Source organism: Psammomys obesus, unplaced genomic scaffold, assembly GCF_907164565.1.
Source record: "Psammomys obesus unplaced genomic scaffold, mPsaObe1.curated_primary_1811, whole genome shotgun sequence".
In the NCBI taxonomy this organism is placed as follows: domain Eukaryota; kingdom Metazoa; phylum Chordata; class Mammalia; order Rodentia; family Muridae; genus Psammomys; species Psammomys obesus.
The window spans coordinates 1-23,654 of NW_026590180.1; the positions used below are offsets into that span (position 1 = coordinate 1).

The window sequence follows — 23,654 nt, forward strand, 5'->3', positions numbered from 1 at the left end:
TTCCAATCACAAAATATCCAAGAAATCAAGGATGCTATGAAAAGACAAAATCTAAGAATAATAGGAATTGATGAAAAAGAAGACTCAAGGCTCCAAGGTCCAGAAAATATTTTCAAGAAAATCATAGAAGAAGATTTTCCCAACTTAAAGAGATGTCCATAAATATAAAAGAGGCCTACAGAACACCAAATAGACTAGACCAGAAAAGAAACACATCACGTCACATCATAGTCAAAACACTAAATCTACAGAACAAAGAAAAGATATTAAAAGCAGCAAGGGAAAAAGACCAAGTAACATATGAAGGTAGACCTATCAGAATGATACCAGACTTCTCATCAGAAACTGTGAAAGCCAGAAGGGCCTGGGCAAGTATCATGGAGACTCTAAGAGATCACAAATGTCAACCCAGACTACTATACCCTGCAAAGCTTTCAATCAACATAGATGGAGAAATCAAAATATTCCATGACAAAACTAAATTTATGCAATATCTAAACAGCAAACCAACCCTACAGAAGATACTAGAAGGAAAACTCCAATCCAACAAAAACAAATTCACCCAAGAAAACAGAGCATACAGATAATTTCCCTTCAAAAATGAAAAGTAAACAAGCAATGAAACAGGGTAAGATCACCGACTCCATTACAAAAGGAACTAACATGCATTGGTCACTATTATCTATCAATATCAATGGACTCAACTCACCAATAAAAAGACACAGACTAACAGAATGGTTGCGGAAACAGGATCCAACATTCTGTTGCATCCAAGAAACACACCTATGCAACAAAGATAAACACTACCTCAGAGTAAAGGGCTGGAAAAATGTTTTTCAAGCAAATGGTTCCAGAAAACAAGCTGGAGTAGCCATCCTAATATCTAATAAAATAGACATTCAACCAAAGTTAATCCAAAAAGATAAGGAGGGCCACTATATTCTCATCAAAGGAAAAATCCATCAGGAGGACATCACATTCTTGAATATCTATGCCCCAAATACAAGAGCATTGACATTCGTAAATGAAACATTATTAAAGCTTAAATCATACATTGATCCTAATACCTTATTAGTGGGAGACTTCAACACTCCACTCTCACCAAAGGACAGGTCAACTAGACAGACACCAAATAGGGAAATAAAAGCACTCACAGAATCCCTAAATCAAATGGACCTAATAGACATCTACAGATCTTTTCACCCAAACTCAAAAGAGTACACCTTCTTTTCAGCACCACATGGAACCTACTCCAAAATAGACCATATAGTGGGTCACAAAGCAAGACTCAACAGATACAAAAGGATTGAAATAATCCCTTGTATACTATCTGACCACCATGGACTAAAGCTGGACATCAACAACAACAGAAACAACAAAGAGCCGATACACACACATGGAAAGTGAACAACTTACTACTCAATGACTGCTGGGTTAAGGAAGAAATAAAGAAAGAAATTAAAGACTTCCTAGAATTCAATGAAAATGAAGGCACAACATACCCAAATTTATGGGACACATTGAAAGCAGTGCTCAGAGGAAAATTTATAGCACTAAGTGACTACAAGAAGAAATTCATAACATCACATACAAACAACTTAATGGCCCAACTGAAAAGCCTAGAAAAAAAAGAAGCAGATACTCCCAAAAGGAGCAGACGGCTGGAAATAATCAAACTCAGGGCTGAAATCAATCAATTAGAAACAAATAAAACTATTCAAAGAATCAATGAAACAAAAAGCTGGTTCTTTGAGAAAATCAACAAGATAGACAAACCCTTAGCCAAGCTGACTAAAAAGCAGAGAGAAACTATCCAAATCAGCAAAATCAGAAATGAAAATGGGGACATAACTAGAGACACTGAGGAAATCCAAACAATTATTAGGTCATACTACAAAAGCCTATATGCCACAAAATTTGAAAATCTAAATGAAATGGATAATTTTCTTGACAGATTCCATCTACCAAAATTAAGTCAAGATCAGGTAGAAAGACTGAATAACCCTATATCTCCCAAGGAAATTGAAGCAGTCATTAACAGTCTCCCCTCCAAAAAAAGCCCTGGGCCAGATGGCTTCAGTGCAGAATTCTACCAGACCTTCAAAGAAGTGCTAACACCAATTCTCTTCAAACTATTCCACAAAATAGAAACAGAAGGAACACTACCAAACTCATTTTATGAAGCCACAGTCACCTTGATACCTAAACCATACAAAGAGCCAACAAAAAAAGAGAACTTCAGACCTATCTCTCTTATGAACATTGATGCAAAAATACTCAATAAAATACTTGCAAACCGAATCCAAGAACACATCAAAGATATCATCCACCATGACCAAGTAGGCTTCATCCCTGGCATGCAAGGGTGGTTCAACATACGGAAATCCATCAATGTAATCCGCCACATAAACAAACTGAAGGAGAAAAAACACATGATCATCTCCTTAGATGCTGAAAAAGCATTTGACAAAGTCCAACACCCATTCATGTTTAAAGTCTTGGAGAGATCAGGGATACAAGGCACATACCTAAAGATAGTAAAGGAAATATACAGCAAGCCTATAGCCAACATCAAACTCAATGGAGAGAGAGTTAAATCAATCCCACTGAAATCAGGGACAAGACAAGGCTGCCCATTGTCTCCATATCTCTTCAAAATAGTACTTGAAGTCCTAGCCAGAACAATAAGACAACTAAAGGAGATCAAGGGGATACAAATCAGAAAGGAAGAGGTCAAAGTGTCATTATTATTATTATGTCTATCTTTGTGTCTTAGGTGTGTTTCTTGTATGCAACAGATTGCTGGGTTTTGTTTACGTATCCATTCTGTTAATCTGTGTCTTTTTACTGGAGAGTTGAGTCCATTGATGGTGAGAGAGATTAATGACCAGTGGCTGTTAGATCCTTTGATTTTGATGTTGGCTGTGTTCATAAGGTTGTGTGCTTGGTTGCTTTTTGTTTTGCTGTATTAAGGTTAATTATTTCCTGTGTTTTCTTGATAGAAGCTAATTTTCTTGGGTTGTATTTTCCCTTCCAGTATCTTCTGTAATGCTGGATTTGTGTGTAGGTATTGTTGAAATTTGTTTTTGTCATTGAATATCTTGTTTTCTCCGTCTATGAGGACTGAGAGTTTTGCAGGGTATAGTAGCCTGGGTTGACATCTGTGTTCTCTTAAGGTCTGCATGATATCTGTCCAGGCCCTTCTGGCTTGCATAGTTTCTGTTGAAAAGTCAGGTGTGATTCTAATGGGTTTGCCGTTATATGTTACTTGGCCTTTTTCCCTTGCAGCTTTTAGTATTTTTTCTTTGTTCTGTATACTTACTGTTATGATTATTATGTGGCGGGAGGATTTTCTTTTCTGGTCAAATTTGTTGGGTGTTCTGTAGGCCTCATGTATCCTTATTGGCTTCTCCTTTAACTTGGGGAAATTTTCTTCAATGATGTTGTTGAAAATATTTTCTGGGCCTTGGAGATGGGAGTCTTCTTTTTCCTCTATTCCTATTATTCTTAGGTTTTGTCTTTTCATATTGTCTTGGATTTCTTGGACGGTCTGTGTCAGGAATTTTTTGGATTTAACATTTTCTTTGACAGATACATCGATTTCTTCCATTGTATCTTCTACACCTGAGATTCTTTCTTCCATTTCTTGTATTCTGTTGGTTATGCTTACCTCTGTAGTTCCTGTTTTCTTCCCTAAATTCTTCCTCTCCATTATTTCCTCCATTTGTGTTTTCTTTAACTTTTCTAGTTCTATCTTCAGGTCTTGAGTTGTTTTGTTTACTTCCTTCACCTGTCTGCTTGTATTTTCCTCTTTTTCTTTTAGTTCCTTCAACTCTGTCTCTTTGATTTCTTTCAGTGATTTAATTATTTCTTCTCTGAAGGCCACAAGCTGTTTGGCTGCATCTTCCCGTATTTCTTCACAGATGGCACTAATCTGCTTGTCTTTATCTTCCTCCATTTCTTTATGGATAGCCATGATCTGTTTGGTTTTATCTTCCTCTAATTCTTTACATATTTTATTTGTTTCCTCTATTATCCTCTTCATCAACATAGATGTAAGGTCATCTTCTTGATTTTCTATTATGCTGCATTGTTCAGGGCTGTTCGCCCCTGGATGGCTGGGTTCTGGAGATGACATATTGCTCTGTCTTTTGTTGGTTGAGCCTTTATGCTGACCTCTACCCATTGGGCTGATTTAGGTGTTGACTGTTAGTTTCTGTGCTTCCTGGAGTCCTGAGGTAGGGAGTATCCCCTTGGCCAGAAGATGATTTTTCCTGAAGGAGTCCTTCTCTGCTTTTTGGTTATGGTCACTGTATGGCCAGTGTTTCTCAGGAGTTGCCACTGCTCACCTCAGGTTTATAGCCCTGAGTAGTAGCTGTGGTCTATGTTAGGCAGGGGGGGATCTCCTCTTACCCATAGAAGTTCTCAAGACAGGTGCCCCACTCCTGGGTTTCTTGTTATAAATTTAGTGTGCTACTGCTCACTAAATTTCCATGTACAGTCCTCTTGAAGAAACTGCTGATTCCCTAGCTGTGGGGTTTTCTCCCAACAGGGAAACTCAGTCTGTTATCCTGGGGCGCACAGTTCTGTCCGGGAAAGTGGGAGGTGCACTCAGCAAGTCTCTGGGCCAGAGGCTGATTGCTCTGCTCTGGACCTGGAGAATGTGCACCTAGGTTGAGTTGGCGCCTGGGGGCACTGTTCTGGTCTGGAGGCTGGGTGCCTCACTCTGGACCAAAAGTTGTGTGTCCCTTTCTGGGATGGCGGCTGCAGGCACTGCTCTGGTCCAGACGCTGTGGGTGCAGCCCCCCTGAAGGACCAGGGATTCCCACAGTTTTCACAGTCCAGCCAGGGACAACTGGCCAATCCCTGGCACAGTATCTGAGGGCTGCTGTAATGGCTCTTCGGCTCCTGCAGGTCCGAGGATGCAGCTGTGTGTCCAAGTGCCCCAGGGGAACTCAACAATGGTGGCAGAGCACAGCACTCCTGCCTGCACTAGAGTCTGTGTGAGTCCAGGTAGTGTTTTGGTGCTGGGTGTCCTAAGCGTTAGATCTGCTGACTCCCTCCGCTGGGGGTTTCCTCCTGCCAGAGACATGCAGTCTGGTGCCCTGGTGCCCTGGTGCCCACAGTTCTAACTGAGGCGGCGAATCAGGCGCGCAGGCAGGTGCCTGGGTCCCGGCTCTGGGTCCGGGCTGGCTCTTGGGGCACCCGCAGAACCCGAGTCTTTTCCAGGGGATGTCTGGGTAACCTGGGGTCGGTCCCAATTGTTTCCTGCTCCATGGGGTGGGGTTATCTCTCGACTGGGAAATCCAGTCTATGGTGCTGTGGGCCCACAGTTCAGTCTGGGACCGTGACCAGTTCACGCTGGCGTGTAGCCCCGGGCTGATGACCAAGCGCCTGGCGGAACAGGGATCTCTTCCGCGGTTTAGCCGGGTGAGTTAAAGTTGATTGAATCCCCCACCGTGGGGTATCCTCTCACCTGTGAAACACAACCACTTGTGTTTTATGGTCGCGAATTCTGATTGCTGGTCACTGTGCCAATCCTGCTGTGCTGCTCCTCAGAATGAGAGTCCTCCCGGCGCCGCCATCTTGCCCCGCCGCAATGATTTGCTGACGTATCTTTTTCCTGTGAGTGGCAGGAAAGTACGTCTTTACGAGTCGAGAGCGGCCAATCTTACTCTCGGTTCGTGGCGGCGTTTTCTGAACGATCCGGATCCATCCATGCAAACCTCCATCCGGCAGGGGTCCGTGCTTCAGCCTCACGTTGGGCGCCACTTGTACCCGCCTGCGGGACTAGTAATTCGTGGGGTCTCCAAAGAGGACCATGCCTGAAAGAAAAACAGGCGAGAGTGAAGAACGGACTCAAGCAAATGTGCACTTGTCAAGAGTCCCTCTTGTATGTTTATGGCCATCTCCTTCTTTAAGTTGGGAAAGTTTTCTTCTATAATTTTCTTGAAAATATTTTCCAGACCTTTGAGCCTGATGTCTTCTTTTTCTTCTACTCCTATTATTCTTAGGTTTTGTCTTTTCATGGTGTCCTTGATTTCTTGGATGTTTTGTGTTTGGAACTTTTCTGATTTTATTTTTTCTTTGAGAGACGAGTCAATTTCCGCAAGTGTATCTTCAGCTCCTGAGATTCTTTCTTCCATCTCTTGTATTCTGTTGGTGATGCTTACCTTTGTAGTGCCTGATCTTTTCTCTATGTTCTCCAGCTCCTGGTTTTTCTCAATTTGTGTTTTCTTTATTGATTCTAATTCTGTTTTCATGACTTGCACCATTTCCTTCACCTGTTTGAATGTGGACTCCTGCTTTTCAATGATAGCTTTTATTTTTTTGTCCGTATCCTCTCTATGTATCACTAATTGTGCCTCTACTTCTTTGGCTATAATTGCCTGTATTTCTATGAGAGCTTTGTTTATTTCTTCTTTATTTGCCTTCATTTGTGTGGACATTTCTTTGAGAGCTTTGTGCATTTCTTCTCTATTTGCCTCAATTTTCGTGGTCATTTCTCTGAGAGCACGATTTGTTTCCTCTTGGTTAGTCTCGATTTCTTTGGTTATTTCTCTGAGGGCTTTGTTCATTTCATCTCTATGGGCCTCTAATAGCTGGAGAAACATAGTTTTGAGGTCGTTTTCTTGTATATCTAGTGAATTGAAGTGTCCATTGTTTATGGGGTTGCTGGTGAGGTCATTATGTCCTGATTTTTGTTGGGTGTGTTCTTATGTCTGCCTCTAGCTATCTGGTTATTTATAATCCTCACTGATTGTTCCTCGAGATTGTAGTTTGGGCTATGATCGTCTCTTTCTGTTTTCTGGACTGTTTTTTCAGGAAGATGAGAGAAGTTCACTGCTTTGGGTGTGTGCACTGTGTTTTCAGTTTTGCCTAGGTAAAGAATGTGACGCTGGCGCTATTCGCGTGCACTTTTAGCGGGTGCAGTGTGCATGCTCGGATTCTCTGACTATTGCAGTGGCCTGCAAGCCACTATTACGCAGTTCTGACTGAGATCCAGGGATTGTTTGCCTGGATTGCCTTGGTGCACCCGCAAGGCAGAAGCTTCAATGTTGGGGTCGCTATCCCAGGAATCCCTCTGATGCCCACACTAGGAGTGTGGGTGCCAGGGATCTCGTCTGGTTGCTTCTGTGGAGAGGCCCTGTGTCTGGGGCAATCTCTCCCTAGAAGGCTCACTCACTCTCTTGCAGGACCAGTTGGAATGCACAGGGGTTCCTCTTGCTCACTACTCTCTGTTTTGGTCCTGCTGCGGAAGTGCACAGGTAGGCTATCAGTCAGCTCTGTGACACTGTGGCTGCAGAACTCGGTGTCCACCTTTCCTGTGTGCTGCCTCTTTGTCCTTTCCCTCTGCCAGGAGGGGTTATGTTGACTGGTCCCTGGGTGGCACGGGAAAGAGTTAGGGTGAGTGTACTCAATCCCAGATCCGGGGCCCAGATCTCTCTGCCAGAACCAGCCTAGCGGTAGAATCTATGTTTGCTGATCCCAAGAGAGTACCGGGTAGGGTTCAGTGTCCTCAGATCCAGAGCTTGGGTTTCTCTGCTAGGGGCCGCTGGAGAGAGGGTGCTGTGTCCTTGGCAGGCTGCCTCTCTGTCCTTCCCCTCTGACCTTCTCTGCTAGGGCGAGCTTATGGAGGTGCTCTCAGGGGAGTACCAGCAGGGGTTGGGGCTTCTCAGTCAGATCCTGAGCCCTGAGCCGGTGTTTCTCTGCCTGGGGCAGGGGGTGGGGGGGCGCCGGTGATAGAACTTGCTGCTAGACCTTATTGCGCTGGACCCAGGAGAATCTCAGGACATGTAGAATGACCACAGTCCCAGATCCTGAGCTGTAGTTTGTTTGCTAGGAGCGGCCGGCAGCACTGGAGTTCCGGCTCTGTGAAGCCGCTGTGTGCCTCTTTATCCTTCCACTCCACTGCGGCAGGGTTATGGCGGCGTTTGGGGGAGTGCCCGAAAGGATTGGGTTTTCTCAGCCCCGATCTCGGGTTGGGGTACAGACAATGTGGTCTGTGGCAGATTCTGCTGGATGCCTCCTGCCTCCTCCGAAGAGGGAGTAGGGATTTTGAGCTGGGCGCGCAGCTGCTATACGCCCGCGGCGGGAGCTCAGTTGTGATGGCGGCCCTGCTGTGGTCGGAGAGACCTTCCAGGGAAAGACTGGGTGACCCGTGAGCAGTCTGGCAACTTTCCTTCTCCGTGGGGTTTTTTTGCAACTGGGACTCCCAGCCTTAGGCCCCCTTGTGCCCACCAATCAGCCTGGGAAAGTGATTGGGACAAGCAGGCTTGCGGCACCAGCCCAGAGACCCAAAGCCCGCGTTGCCGGGTTCTCTTCCGGGTTCTGGCTGGGCAGCGGAGAGTGGACCCGACCGCTTCCCACGCCGTGGGAGCTTCCCCTCACCTGGGAAACACGATAGATCGCTGTTGCTTTAGGGCCCAGAGTTCAGTCTCCTGGTCGCTGCACGGAGTGTGTTGTCCCGCTTCTCAGACACGGTGTTCTCCCGGTGCCGCCATCTTTGGCCCCTCAAGTGTGAATATGTTATGCCTACATTTTCATATCTTGGGAGCATGTAATAATTTGGTATGATAACAAATTGATTTCCTCAGTCTTGAGTGATCTGCTTGATTCTGGCATCAATGTCTTGTTTCTTTCCAGCATATCAAACCATGATGTCACATTTATTCTAAGAATTACCTCACATTTTCCAACACTCTATAGTCACAGGCTTAATCTTCTACACTGATTCCCTTCTAGTTCCTACTATCTTAGGAGGAATGAAAGATGCACTGTAGTCTTCAAGATCAGACTTTTTTTTCAATTATATATAATGCTCTTAAGATGTGTACATGTTGCACAAGTTTACTTCCAGTCATATGTAGCTTTCTACATGTTAGTAATTCACTCAAGGTTAATGACAATAAAGTTTAAATCAAACTCATTCCACATTATTTGCATTTATAAGGTTTTTCAAGAAAACAAATATCTTGATATAAGGCTGTGTCAAATAACTTGTCATTGGAGTTTATGGTAGATTCTCCTTAACGTGAATTTCTCATGTTCCATGTGTTTAGATTTGAGTTTCCTTTGTTTTCATGGGAATCCTCTCCAGTTTGACCTTTGTGGTGTTCAAACACTGATAAAAACCAATACAATGTTTATGACAGTATTTGTAACAGTGAGGCTCCTTTACAGCATGAATGCTGTACTATAGACTTAAGGTTGGTGAAGCCTCAAAACCTTGTGGCACTGTCTCAACTATGGAGGCTCTGATGATAACTATGGTATAAATAAGAGGAGAAAAATTCCCATATTGTTTACTTAGTTTATTTCTGTTAGTGTGATTAACACCATGATGAAAAATACTCAGAGGAGAAAAGGGGTTACTTCAGTTCACTGGCTTGCATGTCAACATCCATTGAAGCCAATGCAGAAATTAGCCAAAATCTAGCAGCCAACAGGTGAGGTAGAAACCACGGAGGCATGCTTGCTTTCTGTCTTCAGTCTGGCTTAGGTTAGCCAGCATTCTTATACCCCAGGACCACCGGACCAAGCACGGAACATGCAAGGTGCACTGCCATCATCCAGTGGTCTAGACTCTCCTATATCAATTAGCATTAATGAAAATGACTCAGACTTGCCAAACAGAAGCACTCATCTACCAAACTGAGACTCTCGCATATTGCTTCTCTGTGTGAAGTTAAGAGCAGCACTGGCATACGTCTTCAGGACTTGCAGAACATCTCATCAGTGAAGGTTCTTTGCTGCTGCTGAAGAACAAAAATATTTTCAAAGGCTTCTCTCATCACTTAGGTGTTTAGACTTCTGTGTTGATGATGGTTAGTGATATGACTGAAGGCTTTTCCACCTTATTTGGGTGTACAGATTCTCACAATTATGAAGGCTCAGAGGATATGAAAGTAAAGGCCTTGCCATAACTATAGCATTTGTAGTGCACCTAACCAATATGAACCCCATGATGTTGATAGAGGCATGAAAAACAGCTAAATGCCTGGCCACACCCTACATTTACAGAGGCTCATATGTCAATTCCTCGATGTATAAGGAGTGAATGATAAATAAAATCTTCAATACTTTACATTAGTAAGTCTGTTGCACTGTATGAGTACTCTTTTGTTTAAGGGAAGGGGAGCTCTTAAAGGCATTGTCACACCTTTCAAAGTTATGGTGTTTCTCTGCAGGATAAAAACTGTGGAGATCAGAAGTGTTGACTGAGTGGAAAGTAAGTCACTATATTCTTCACATGTGTATGGCTGCCCTCTACTATAGATTCTTTTAGGCTGTCAGGTATATATGATTCCAAAGGCTTTACCACATTCCCATACTTAAAAGGCTTCTATTATGAGTGATTTTTTAAATTTTTTATTTTACTTTTATTAATTACACTTTATTCATTTTGTATCCCCCCATAAGCCCCTCCCTCCTCCCCTCCCGATCCCACCCTACCTCACCTTTCTGCATGCATGCCCCTCCCCAAGTCCACTGATAGGGGAGTTACTCCTTTCCTTCTTTCTGGTCTTAGTCTATCAGTTCTCAGGAAGTGAAGAAGTGTAAACATTTTATGAACATTCTGACATTTATACTTTTCACTCCAGTTTGAACTACCTTGTGTTTAAAAATATAAGAAAGCTCATTAAACAGTTTGCAACATTTTTTTCATTTCTGTCATTTCATTTGTGTCATTTCTGTCTATACACATTATGAGGTGTTTCCAAAGTTCTTAGTAAGTTCAAAAGACCTGGCACTTTCTTCCCGCTTGTGTAAGTTCTCCACAAATGAATTCATTGATATTGCTTAATATCAGAAGACTGCTACTATGTTTTGCCACAATCTTTACACTTGTAATCTTTCTCTCCAGTAAGAATGATCTGATGTTGAGAATGTGCTGTGGAACTTCTAAAGTCTTTGGCACACTCTTTACATTGGAGGGTTGCTCTCCAGAATGAATTCTTTGAAGATCCCTAAAGTTTTTCATATTATTGCCACATTCGTTATATTTGTAAGTGCTCTCTACATTGTGAGTTAGTTTGTGCTGACATAGGATTGACTCTATAGAGAAGGCTTTTTCCACATTTGTAACATATATACAGTTTCTCTCCAGAATGGGCTACCAAATGAGTAGAAAAAATTTTGAAAGTTAAAAAGGCTTCCTTCACAATTGTAGGGTTTTTCACCTATATGAATTCTCTTGTGTTCAGAAAGTAATGATGGACAATGAGAGGCCTTGACACATACTTCACACTTGTAGGATTTCTCTTCCATATGAATTTTCTTATGTTTAGAAAGTCGTGATTGATACTGGAAGGCCTTATCACATACTTTACACTTGTAGGGTTTCTCTCCTGTATGAAGTCTTTTGTGTGAAGAAAGTAATGATGGAATATGGAAGGTCTTACCACATACTTCACACTTGTAGGGTTTCTCTCCTGTATGAATTCTCTTGTGTTTATAGAATGATGATGAACAATTAAAGACCTTCGCACATACTATACATTTGTAGGGATTTTCTTCTCTATGAATTTTGTGTTTAGAAAGTAATGATAGATGGTGGAAGGTCTTGCCACATTTTTCACACTTGTAGGGTTTCTCTCCTGTATGAATTTTCTTGTGTGAAGAAAGTAATGATGGAACACGAAAGGACTTGACACATACTTCACACTTGTGGGGCTTTTCTCCTATAAGAATTTTCTTGTGTACAGAAAATAATGACAGAACATGGAAGGCCTTGTTACATATTTCATGCTTGCAGGGCTTTTCTCCTGTATGAATACTCTTGTGTTCATTAAGTAATGATGAAAAACTGAAGGGCTTGTCACATTCTTCACACTTGTAGGGCTTCGCTCTTAACTCAATGCCCTGGTGCTTACTATAATTTGATTTCCAATCAAAGGCTTTGCCACATTCTTTGCATGTATAGCATTTTCCCCCTAGTGAGTAAAGGTTGAGAAATGAATGAGAGCAAAATTCTTTATATTTACAATGCTTATCTTCAAAAACAAATATTTATCGCACTTACATTTTTCTATATAAATAATAATCTGCATTTAAAATTTTATACTCTATTCAATAAAGCCTAACTTAAAATACACAACAAGTGAGAATCATGCAACCTTTGAAGTGAAAAGAATATGACAACATAGAACACAGAAACAAAAGAGTATTTATCAAAGTCAAACATGTAAGGAAGGCACAGCATCAACAATCAAGACAATCCAAAATAGCATTATGCAACTGGAAATTTGCCCCTTAAACAAATATGGAAATATTATGACTAGACAAAACAAAGTATAAAAATAGTCTAACTTACAAAACAGCTGTATACCCAGTTTGTACATATCCTAAGTACAAAGTTTTGTTTTGGAAGTTATGAAAGTTAAGCCACACAATTAAAAATTTCCCATAATAATATTAAACAATAAATTTCAAGGATTCGAGAGAATGAGTGTTATGTACATCTGTGAAGAAAATAAATAGCTAAGTTAAACTTCATTTAGGCTTTCACCTAAAACCAATGTAACTTCATGGTAGGAGAAACCAATACTTATAAGACTTAAAGTATTCTAAATGTTAGATACATGTCCTCAAATGTCAGCAAAAGACAGAAAATTAGATCTTTAAACGATGATTTCCCTCCAAACATTGTGTCTCCATAGCTTCATGCTGTATCTTTGAATCTCCCACTCTGTGCTCTAACTCCCTCTTTCCAGCATATCTGGGGGCATGGTGGCAGCTGCTTGTCTTGTCACATCTGAAGACTCGTCTTTGCTCCAGAAATGTGATGATGAATGGCTTAGAGGAAGCAAGACCTGTTAGTGGGAAAACAGAACAACAATTTTAGGGAAAAACAATTTTTACTCAGGTATTAAAAACAAGGAAATCATGAAATTTGCAGGTAACTGTATGGAACTAGAAAAACTCATCCTGAGTGAAGTAACCCAGAAACAGAAAGACACACATGGTATACATTCACTTATAAGTGGATATTAGCCACATAATACAGTATAGTCATCTACAGACCTAAAGAAGCTAAACACTAAGAAGGACCCTAGGGAGGATGCTTAAATCTCATTCATAATGGTAAACAGGATAGACAACAGAACTGGTGGAAGACAGGAAACAGGATGGGAGCCTACTACAGTGGGTCCTCTGAAAGGCTCCACCAAACTGGAGATCAAAGCAGATACTGAGATTCAGGGCAAACTTTGGGCAGAGCACAGAGAATCTTAAGGAAGAAGGGGGGTAGGGTTACAGGGACACAGAGGGGACAAAAGCCCCACAAGGAGACCAACAAAACTAAAAGATATGAGATCAGGGAGTCCCGTAGAGATTGATGCACCAACAAAGGACCATGCATGGGGAAGATCTAGAACACCTGCTCAAATATGGCCAATTGGCAGTTCAATCTCTATGTGGATCTTTGAGTGACAGGAGCAGTGGCTGCCTCCATCGTGAACTCGGTTGCCTGCACTTAGAGCACTAGGCCCTGGTGAGGCAGCCTTGACAGGCCCTGGAAGAAAAGGATCCAGGCAGTCCTGATGAGACTTGATAAGCTATGTGCAGATGGCAGAGGAGGAGAACTTCCCCTTTTCAGTGGACTAGGGGAAGAGTAAAGGGGGAAGAGGGAGGAAGGGAGAGTGGAACAAAGAGGAGTTGAGGGAGAGGGCTTCAATCAGGATATATAATGAATAAATTGTGGGGAAAAAAGTAATAAAAAAAGAAAATGTTATGGCATACTGAAATCTGCAATCAAAGAACATATTTATTACAAAAGAGCCAATTAATTTCTCACTGGAACCTTTGAAAGGCAGAAGATCCTGGAGAAATGCATTCCAAGTCCGAAAAGACAAGGACATCCAACTTTAGCTATTACACACAGCACAACTCTCTGCAGTAGTTGAAGGAGAAAAAACAACCATCCACAATAGAAAGAGCATTAAAAATTTATATCCTAGAACTCAACTCAACAGTATTTCTACAGAAAATACTGGAAGCAATATTTTAGGCTGAAGAAAGGGATGAGCATTGCAAAGACACTATGGAAAGGAATAAGTAGTCAAAATTACTAAAACAATGAGAACACAACACCAAAAATCAGCAACACAGTGACAATTAACACTATTCAAAAGACACAGGCTGAGAGAACGAATCAAGAAACAAAACCATCTTTCTAGTGTCTATAAGAAATATATCTAAGAGACTTCTTTATGGAATATGACAGGTTTTCAAAATATTCCCTTAAGATAGTCTAAATTTTTTGATATCTGTTGTTAGTTTTTCTCATTCATTCTTAACCCTCCTTTTCCCACTCAGTCTATAGAACCTATCTTTATAGAATTGACAGAGTATGTTCTTGGACAGGTATGCTCTATATGTAGGTAGCTTTGTTCCTCAAGGAGATGCATGTATGCTTTGTTGTGCACACAGAATTGATTGCCACTAGAAGACTTTTCACCTAACTGTGCTGATGCAAGGACCTGCATAAAACAAACAAGTAGGGATCAGACTCCTGACATTTGAACCTACACCTGCCCAACTTGTGTTGGGCAAACTGTCTTCCTGCCTCCTCTGCCTTGTTAACTGCGCCCATGCCAGCCAGAAAAGGCCCTGCAGGGATGCTGTGGAGGAACAACAGAGATAGAATGGAGGGTACATGTGACCGCATGGGGAAACTGGGGAGAAGAGTGAGGCAATACTCATGGAGGTGGAAGAACATAAATATGGCTTTGAAGAGTGTCCTTGTACTCACTGAGAGAAATATTTTAACACAAAAGGACAAAATGATGCCAACCTGTGCTTCTCAAGTTTATTTCTTTCTCCTTTTGAAGGTCATCAAAATCAGTCCCGGGACTGTCTCTGACATGAACTGTGTTACCTGCTTCTTGATCACTTCCCCATGGCAAAGCTGCCTCCCCAGATCACAGGGTAAGAGGACATGCTCAGTCCTGATGTGACCTGATGAGCCTGGGTGGGTTGGTGGCAAGGGTGGGAGGGGCTCCCCTTTTGTGAGGAATAAGAGAGGGGCGATGGGTGAAAAGGGAGATAGGGTGGGACCAGGAGGAGAGGAGGGAGAGGGCTAGATTGTGATGTAAAGTGAACAAATAAATAAATAAAATTTTTAAAAGACAGTCAAAATAACACTTGTGTCTTCTCTGCATGGCCCCTGACATGTGCGCAGCCATGACCAGGTACTAAATGACATCACCCAACACAAGTTCCCTCACAGTGTCAAACATAACAAGGTTACTACTATCTGAGTCTGTTAAAACCACTAAGTCCTTAATTCCTATATTTTCTCACACTAACGTTAGGATGAAATAAAATGAGCCTGCAAGGAAAAGGTGAGGATTGCACACCACAGGAGACTGGACACCTTCCTCAGGCAGAGGAAGAAATACCACTGTAACAACTTAATGGCTGGATGGTGGTGATAGCACATGTGAAGGACAGTGGTAGATATGGTTCTCATTTTCCATTGGTAGAGTCTGAATTCTGTTCTGGAAAAACTCCAAAAAAATCTAAATAAAGCACCATGAGGTCATGACAGAAAGTAACAGAGAAGAGTATGCAAAGATAAAACTAACATTCCCTTCAAATACAGAGAGTCAAGCAAGGCAAAAAGAATCTTTCTCCATACTGTAAATGCAGACATCAATACATGATGTCATTAACAAAAGGATACTAGTGAAAAATTGGAAATTAGATTTCAAACACAGTCAATAGAACTTCTCTAAGCACATGTTAAGTTTTAATAATTAGTAAGATGTCAATTGGATGGATTTCTGTCAGGTCGCTGGTTGCTTTAGAAGTGAGAGGAATCTGAGTGAGTTGTCCCACAAGCAAAAAGACACACACGGTATATACTCACTCATATAAACATACAACATAGAATAAACCCACTAAAATCTAAACATACTAAGCAAAAGAGAGGACCCTAACTAAAATGTTCAATCCCCATTCTGAAAGGCAAAGAGGATGGACATCAGAAGAAAAAGAAAACAGGAAACAACCTAGGAACCTGCTACAGAGGGCCTCTGAAAGCCAGAAGAAGAAAACAGGAAATAACCTCGGAACTTGCCAGAGAGGGTCTCTGAAAGCCTCTGCCATGCAGACTATCAAAGCAGATGCTGAGCCTGATGGCCAACTGTCGGGCAGAGTGAATGGAATTTTATGTAAGAAGTGGGAAATAGTAAGAGCTGGAGAGGACAGGAACTCCACAAGGAGAGCAACAGAACAAGAAAATTTGAACACAGGGAACTTCCCAGAGACTCATACTCCAACCAAGGACTATTCATGGAGATAACCTAGAACCCTGACAATGCAGCCACTTCTGATGAGAACTGATAGACTAAGATCAGAAAGAAGGAGAGGAGGACCTCCTCAATCAGTGGACATGGGGAGGGGCATGCATGCAGAAAGGAAGGTGGAGGGTGGGACTGGGAGGGGAGGAGGGATAGGCTTATGGGGGGATACAAAATGAATAAAGTGTAATTAATAAAAGTTAAATTAAAAAATAAAAAAAGAAGTGAGAGGAATCAGAAGAAGTAATAAACTATTTTTTTAGAATCTTTTTAAAACACAGAGTCTCATGGAGCATAGGCTCACTTGGAATGCCTATGATTCAGAGGATGACTTTGAACTCCAGGATTCCTGACAACTCTTCAAAATGTAAAGATAAGAGAGATTAATCATAGAATAGGCTTAAGTTCACTTTTCAATCTTAGGGCTATTTAATTCAAAATATATATATACATATTTGGTGCCTGTAAGCTATATATGAGCATGCTGCTGTATTACCCCTACACTGTAAGGAAGCTGTTCTGCTCTGTAAGGCGGTGAGCTTTTCCCACTTCATATACTGTTATTATTTTTCCTACACATTAGCAATGTTAACTAGGGACTATCTATTATTTTATATATGGTTGGAAATTCACTGAGAATTCCAGTAGACAGGACAAGGTGGTCTGAAGCCCATGCTTCCTAAGTATAGACTTCAATGTCATAAGCCAGTCTCCAGCTCAAAACACCTGGTTTGACTGAAGAGTGACAGTATGTGCAAGGTCACTGGAGACACAAAGTGGATGTGGAGGGAAAATCCTGAAAACCCTGTGTCTGGCTGTGAATGAAGAACTCTTTCGAGGAGGCTGTGTCTGCAGAGACCGATGGCCCATGTGGATGTTTAGGGCTGTGCAGAGACTGGAATGTTGCAGGTTCAGGGGGTAGTGTCTTACCTTGGATTGGTTTTACCCTTCAGGAACAGTCAATCCCTGTCTCCCTCTGGAATGGACCAAACAGCTTGTGACAATAGAAAAAAAAAAACTTTCTAGAATCCACTGACTTGGCAGAACATGAGTATCTATCTGTCCAAAAGCTAAGAATGTCATCAGATCATATCTTAGGAGTATAGCTCCATGACATAGGAGCTTCCCCTCTGGGGCTCTCACAAGTATATTTCAAACTTCCCTTGATTTACAACATCCTTTCTTCTATAAAATCATGAAACTGCTTTCCTGTTAGAGCATGGAATTTGGAGTAACTTCATGGCCACTCAAATGGTTCCAGACTAAACTACCTCTTAACCCCTAACACCTGTGGGTTTTTCATCATCAAAAACCTACTATGTGAAAATCACAAGACCCTTAGTGTGACTCAGATTTCCAAATTCATCTTATATTCTTTGTAACACAGTACAAAAACTTGGGCAAACTATTATAGAACTATTCAGGAAGAAAGCATCAATGATCCTGGATGCCATATTCAATGACGGAGTACACTTAAGGGTGTTCAGACACTGCTTATAATGGGGACAGAGAGATGAAAACCATATGATGAGAACAATGTACAGAGACAGTCAGATTATCAGGGCCACTTCTCCCCTCCCTTTCAGACATTCCAGCCCCTCCCAGAGATCACAAGCTCCTTTTCTGTCATCACATCTAGCCATCCCTCACATATGAAAAGAAGTCCAAACTTCAGACACTACACGGTCTCAGAATTGATGAGGTATTACTATCTAGTGATTTTTACTCAAGTGTAAAGTCTGTGATTATGTGGATTGTGCAGGAATAGGTTGATACCAATTCCAAGATTTTTCTGCGCCTATAAACAGTGTCTTGTGGTGACTCGGGTCACAGGGTGTACATTAGGGTGTCCAAAGCCGGGCATCCATTGATCTAATAATTCATCCCAAAGGAAAAGGCTCTAACATTCCAATCAACAATCGCTCTCACAGGACTCTCTGTCCTCGGAAACTAGGAACTTTGGGAAGCTTTGTGAACTCAAACCAGGAGTCCTAGGCCAGACATGAAGTTCAGGAGAAGCTAGATGTCCACGTGTTCTAGGAGTCCTGAGAAATCTAACTACAGCCATGTGAGCCTGGGTCAGCTAGGTACCGCATGTTTTCCCAGCAAAGATGAGTCAGCTCCTTAGGCACAGGCAGTCAGCAGATCCAGCCAGCCCTTGAAATCCCATTGTTTCCAAACTTCTTCCCTCTCTCTGGTCAAATTTGCACCCAGGAGCAGTGGCCCAGCCTAGGTCAGCACAGTATCTCCATGTCACCTTCCCGGTCTTCCCAACCAATCAGCCCAAATCAGCTCCCTCTGCGCCCGACCTGCCACCGTGCACAGTCACTCAGATCTGCAGGACGCCGCTGCTCCCTCCACCATCTCCAGGTCAGAGATCCAAGCCCAGGGAGGAGCAGGACTCCAGCCTAACTTTGGAGAGAAGCCTAGTTTGAATAAGAAATGAGGAAGTCTGATACCCACAGCCCTCTCTTGTGACGTCATAAAGTCAAGACTACATTTCCCACAACCCAGAGCGAAGGACTTCCAGAAACTCAAAGAAGAGGATTTGTACAGTTCCTGTGTCCTGCTCAGCTGTGAGTGAGTAAATTTGGAAGGAAACAGGAAACCCGAATCCACGGGGATTCAGGTTGTTTTAAAGTCCTGTCGATATTAGTCTGTGAGTCGAGCCCGTCACAGTAATGTTTACATTTCCTAATTATTTCTGCTAAGACGTTGTGATTTTAAAACCCGATCTATTTACAGAATGTTTCTGCCACATGGGAAATTTAGATTAATGTGCTTTACTTAAAAATATGAAAGCAGAGGATGGAGAGTACTGAGATCAGACTGTAAAGTTATTAAAGAAATAAAACATAAAGAACATGAGTCACGTCCGTTTTCCACAAACTGTTAAGGCTAGGACCTCTATGATTGGCTCTAGCTGGTTGTAAGGGACCTAAAGGGAACAAGGGCCCACAAGTAGTACAGGCACATATTAAATACTTACAGAAATTTATGGATAGTTGCAGAGAAAGCTCATGGGGTAATAGAGCCAAATTGTGAAATCTAGAGTGGAGCAATCACGCAAATTCTAATGGAGAAAACAGAAAGATCATAGTAGATGATCAGTCTCCCTGTTTGCCTCTGGAATGGTCCCAGGAAGTCCCAAATGAGAGTGTACATGCTGAATAAAGAGAGGAACCTGTTTTTGTTCAGTAATTGCTTGAAGTTGAATTATGGCCAAATACAGAGGACCTTCAGCCGGTTTAACAACTGCTAAAGGTATGGCCTTAACATCATTAGAGCATATTGGCGGTCACTGAGAGTATTAATGGGGTCTTGCCAATCTCCTAAGTGGTCTAAGATAGCCAACAATTCTCCTTACTACACAGATCCCTCAAAGAAACTAGTAAGCGCTTTAGGTTTGCGGTAATGTCAAGAGTGAATAACATAGCCAAAATGTGTCTGTAAAGAGTCAAGAATTGTCCTATCTAAAAGTACCACCTATGAATCACAGCTTTAAAGGAAGCATGGATAGGATTTTAGTTTTAGAGAAATGGTTATTCTTACCTTGGACATTTAACCAAAAGAGGCGAGCAGTGTAATGGGATGAGGCCGTCCAGGCAGGTAAGTCCAGGGAAACTGGAAAAGTGATTGTACCTGGCTTTTTACCAAGTAATAAAAGGGATGTTTTTAAGGACCGTTAGTGCAAGAGTGAAAATATTATCTCTAAAATGTGTAGCGTTAGGGGAGAAGATTAAGCCAAACGAACCCAGTATAATATTGTATTGGGTGGTTTGAAGAGGACACCAGTAGGAAATCCCTGCACAGGCATCACAAGGCCCCAAACCTCACTAGCAGAATCAAACTGATGTAGAAGGACTTGATTAAGGCCAGCATTAACATCTTGTAGAGCCTGTTTTGCCGCCTCTATAATGGTTAAACTTTCCTCCGGCCATTTGGCACCATGAAGCAAGAGAAAGAAGGGGTGAGCTGTCCTGTGCTAACAGGAAGGCAAGGTCTAGTCCAAGTTGTCCAGAAAGGTCTTCATGGAAGCCAATGTGTGGGGTATGGGAAAGGAGAACTGTAACTTTTGGTTCTTAATAGCATCGGGGGTAACTGTGTGCCCCCAAACAAATATGATTCTTGAGTCGGCACCTTTTCAGCTGCAGTGTGAATACCAGCTGCCCTTAAAGCAGCAGAGATATCCTGGAGCTTGAGCTGTAAGGATTGTACTCACGGTGACCAATCAAAATATCACCCTTATAGTAGATCACAAAACTGGCCACCTTTTTAATATCCTCCCACACATAAATCTGGCAAATAGTGCCACTATTTTTCATCCCCTGTGGCAATACACTCCACTGAAATCTGTTCATAGGTGTTTTATTATTAATTACAGGCACCTAGAAGGCCAATCTTTGTCTGGCTGATGTAGAGGAATAGAGAAAAAATAATCTTTACTGTTGATGGTGACAATATATATCCATAAGGGATTGTGTATAATGCAGGGATACTAGTCCGGGTAGCTTCCATTGCTTGCATAGTAGCATTGATAGATCTGAAGTCATCTAAGAATCTAAATTTGCCTGACTTTTTTATAACAAAAACAGGAGAATTCCAAGAACTAGTAGAAAGCTCTGTATGATCACAGTCAAGTTGTTCTTGGACACGTTGAACAATTCCTGGTGTTTCTCTCCCTCTGACAGCCATTAATCTATTCATATCAACTTTATGAGGGATTGGAATCCTGTTAAAACAGGGGCCCTTAGATTTTGGGGAGTGCTTCAAATATAATTTATCTTCTACAATGCAATTGTGACATGTCATAAAAGGCTTTACTGTCTGTGGATGACTACATCCATATCTTCTAAGACATCTCTTCACCAGAGGTAATTGGGAAGGTCTACTAGCATTAGGAGGGTAATTTCCCCCTTGATTACCATCATTGTCACACTATGTAATTGGTCTAGCTGTTTGCCAAGACTGCATCAGGCCACCAACACCTGTTACAGGTGGGCTGAAATTTCCCAGAAGTAGGAACGTTGTCACATCTTAAGCAAGTTTTCTCTGCCCTGGTATCATTGATTTCACAAAACATGTTATCCTCTAATTTTAACAGAAGGCAGGCCCGGTGCATACTAACAAGAATTGTCCACAATATTTTCCACAATATTAAAGGGTTTCCCCTTTAATTGTGGGGCTGGGAGTTGTCCTGCTAGAAGTTTAAAGGCTGCCTATCTTTGGTAGCTTTGGAGCAGCAATTTTTGGCCCAATGAAATCCTTTTTTCACATTTTGGGCAGATTGATTGGGGGGGGGGTGTTTTTCAGTTTTGTCTGGTATCTTGTTAGGACACTGACAGCCAAGTGCGCCTGACCCCACATCTCCCATTCTGCCTTGCATTTACCTCCAGTGCCCTGTGTTTTTAAATGCATAGCTAGAGCAGCTCCCAAGCTTTCTGTCTAATCGAGGGTAGTACCTAGGTCTCTGGTGGCAGTTATACAATCCCTCAGTTCCCCACTCCACACTATGGCAATGGCTCTACGAGCCTACATGATATCCCCTCCCAGGCGAGCACCTTTGTTAAGGAATCTGCAGCTGCGTAATATTGTACCTACCGATTGACCACTTCCTACACTCTACAGACAAAGCTGGCAAAGGGTTTATTTAGTTTTTGTTTTAACGAACTGAGCGGTACTGCAGTACTTGGAAGTTTTGTGTATGGCCTTCATGACACACATGCACATCTGATCAAAATACTTAGGAGGGCCTAAAATTAGAGTAGCGGGAGAAGGACAGTTGACTTCTCCCTGAAGGTCCTGAGTAGAGGTTTGAACATTTAGATCCAAGCTCTCTTGGCTGAGGACTTCTCCCTCATCTTAGAAAGCAGATTTCCGTTGAAGGAACTGCCCTTTGGATGAGCTTGCTCATGTATTTTTCTAGTCTTGAATGTAACCCATTCTCACGAACTGCTTTTCTAATATTATTTTTGGATGTTTGTTTGTTTGTTTGTTATAATTTATTCACTTTCTATCCCAATTGTAGCCTCCTCCCCCATCTCCTCCTGAGACCACCCTCCTTCTTTTCTCCTAGCCCCATTCCCTACTCCACAGAAACGGGGAGCCATCCTCCTCTACCACCTGACCCTAGCCTATCAAATCTCATAAGGACTGCCTAGATCCTCTTACTCTGTGACCTGGCAAGGCTGCATCACCAGGGCAAGTGACTAAAGAGTGGGCAGCTTGTCCATGTCAGAGATGACCCCTGCTCCCTTACTAGGGAACCCACATGGAGACTAAGCGGCCTATGGGCTACATCTGAGCAGGGAGTCTAGGTCCTCTCCATGCTTGGTCCTTGGTTGGTGCATCAGTCTCTGCAAGACCCCCTGGGTCCAGATTTGTTGGCTTTTTTGTTCTCCTTGTGGAGCCCTTGTCCCCTCTGGGTTGTTCTATTCCCCCTATTCTTCCATAAGACTCCCTCCACTCTGTCTAATATTTGGCTGTGAGTCTCAGCATCTGCTTCAATCCCCTGGTGGGTAGAGTCTTTCAAAGGACATCTATGGCAGGCTCCTGTCCTTCTGTCATTCTTCAGCCGCTTCTGCTGTCTCTTCTGTTTGACATTCTGAATGAGAATTAAGCCTCCTCCCTATGGTTCTCCTCCTTATTTAGTTTCTTTAGGTCTGTGTATTTTAGTATGGTTATCCTGTATTATATGGCTAATAGCTGCATATAAATGATTATATGCCATGCATGTCTTTCTGGTTCTGAGTTACCTTACTCAGGATGATCTTTTCTAGTTCCTGCAAATTTCATGATTCCTTTGTTTTTAATAGCTGAGTAGAATTCCATTGTGTAAAGCACAGTTTCATTTTCCATTCTTCGGTTGAGGGACATCTAGGTTGTTTCCAGATTCTGGCTATTACAAATAAAGCTGCTGTGAACATAGTTAAGCAAAGCAAATGTCCTTGTTGTACGGTGGAGCATCTTCTGGGTATATACCCAGGAGAGGTATAGCTGGGTCTTGAGGTAGCACTATTCCCAATTCTCTGAGAGAGTACCAGATTAATTTCCAAAGAGATTGTACAAGTTTATACTCCCACCAGCAATGGAGGAGGGTTCCCTTTCTCCACATCCTCTACAGCATGTCCTGTCATCGCTTGAGTTTTTGATGTTGGCCATTCTGATGGGTATAAGGTAAAATATTAAGGTCATTTTGAATTGGATTTCCCTAATGACTACGGACGTTGAACATTTCAAGAGTTTCTCTTTGAAAAGTCTCTCTTTAGCTCTGTACCTCGTCTTTTATTTGGATTATTTGTTTGTTGATGTCTAATTTCTTGAGTTCTTTATACATTCTGGATATTA

The 23,654-nt window shown here is 42.1% G+C and overlaps 1 protein-coding gene across 1 annotated transcript in view; it reads right to left on the reverse strand.

Annotated features, from left to right (window-relative positions):
- Window positions 1-5,652: 5,652 nt before the first annotated feature.
- The window catches only part of LOC129676295 (zinc finger protein 728-like), a gene marked incomplete at its 3' end in the record, with an annotated part of 168,280 nt that continues 150,278 nt past the window's right edge, over window positions 5,653-23,654 (reverse strand). The window contains 5 exon segments of the mRNA XM_055606637.1: window positions 5,653-5,790; window positions 11,098-11,936; window positions 12,704-12,771; window positions 12,773-12,815; window positions 14,533-14,624. Coding sequence (XP_055462612.1) covers window positions 5,653-5,790; window positions 11,098-11,936; window positions 12,704-12,771; window positions 12,773-12,815; window positions 14,533-14,624 — 1,180 coding nt within the window.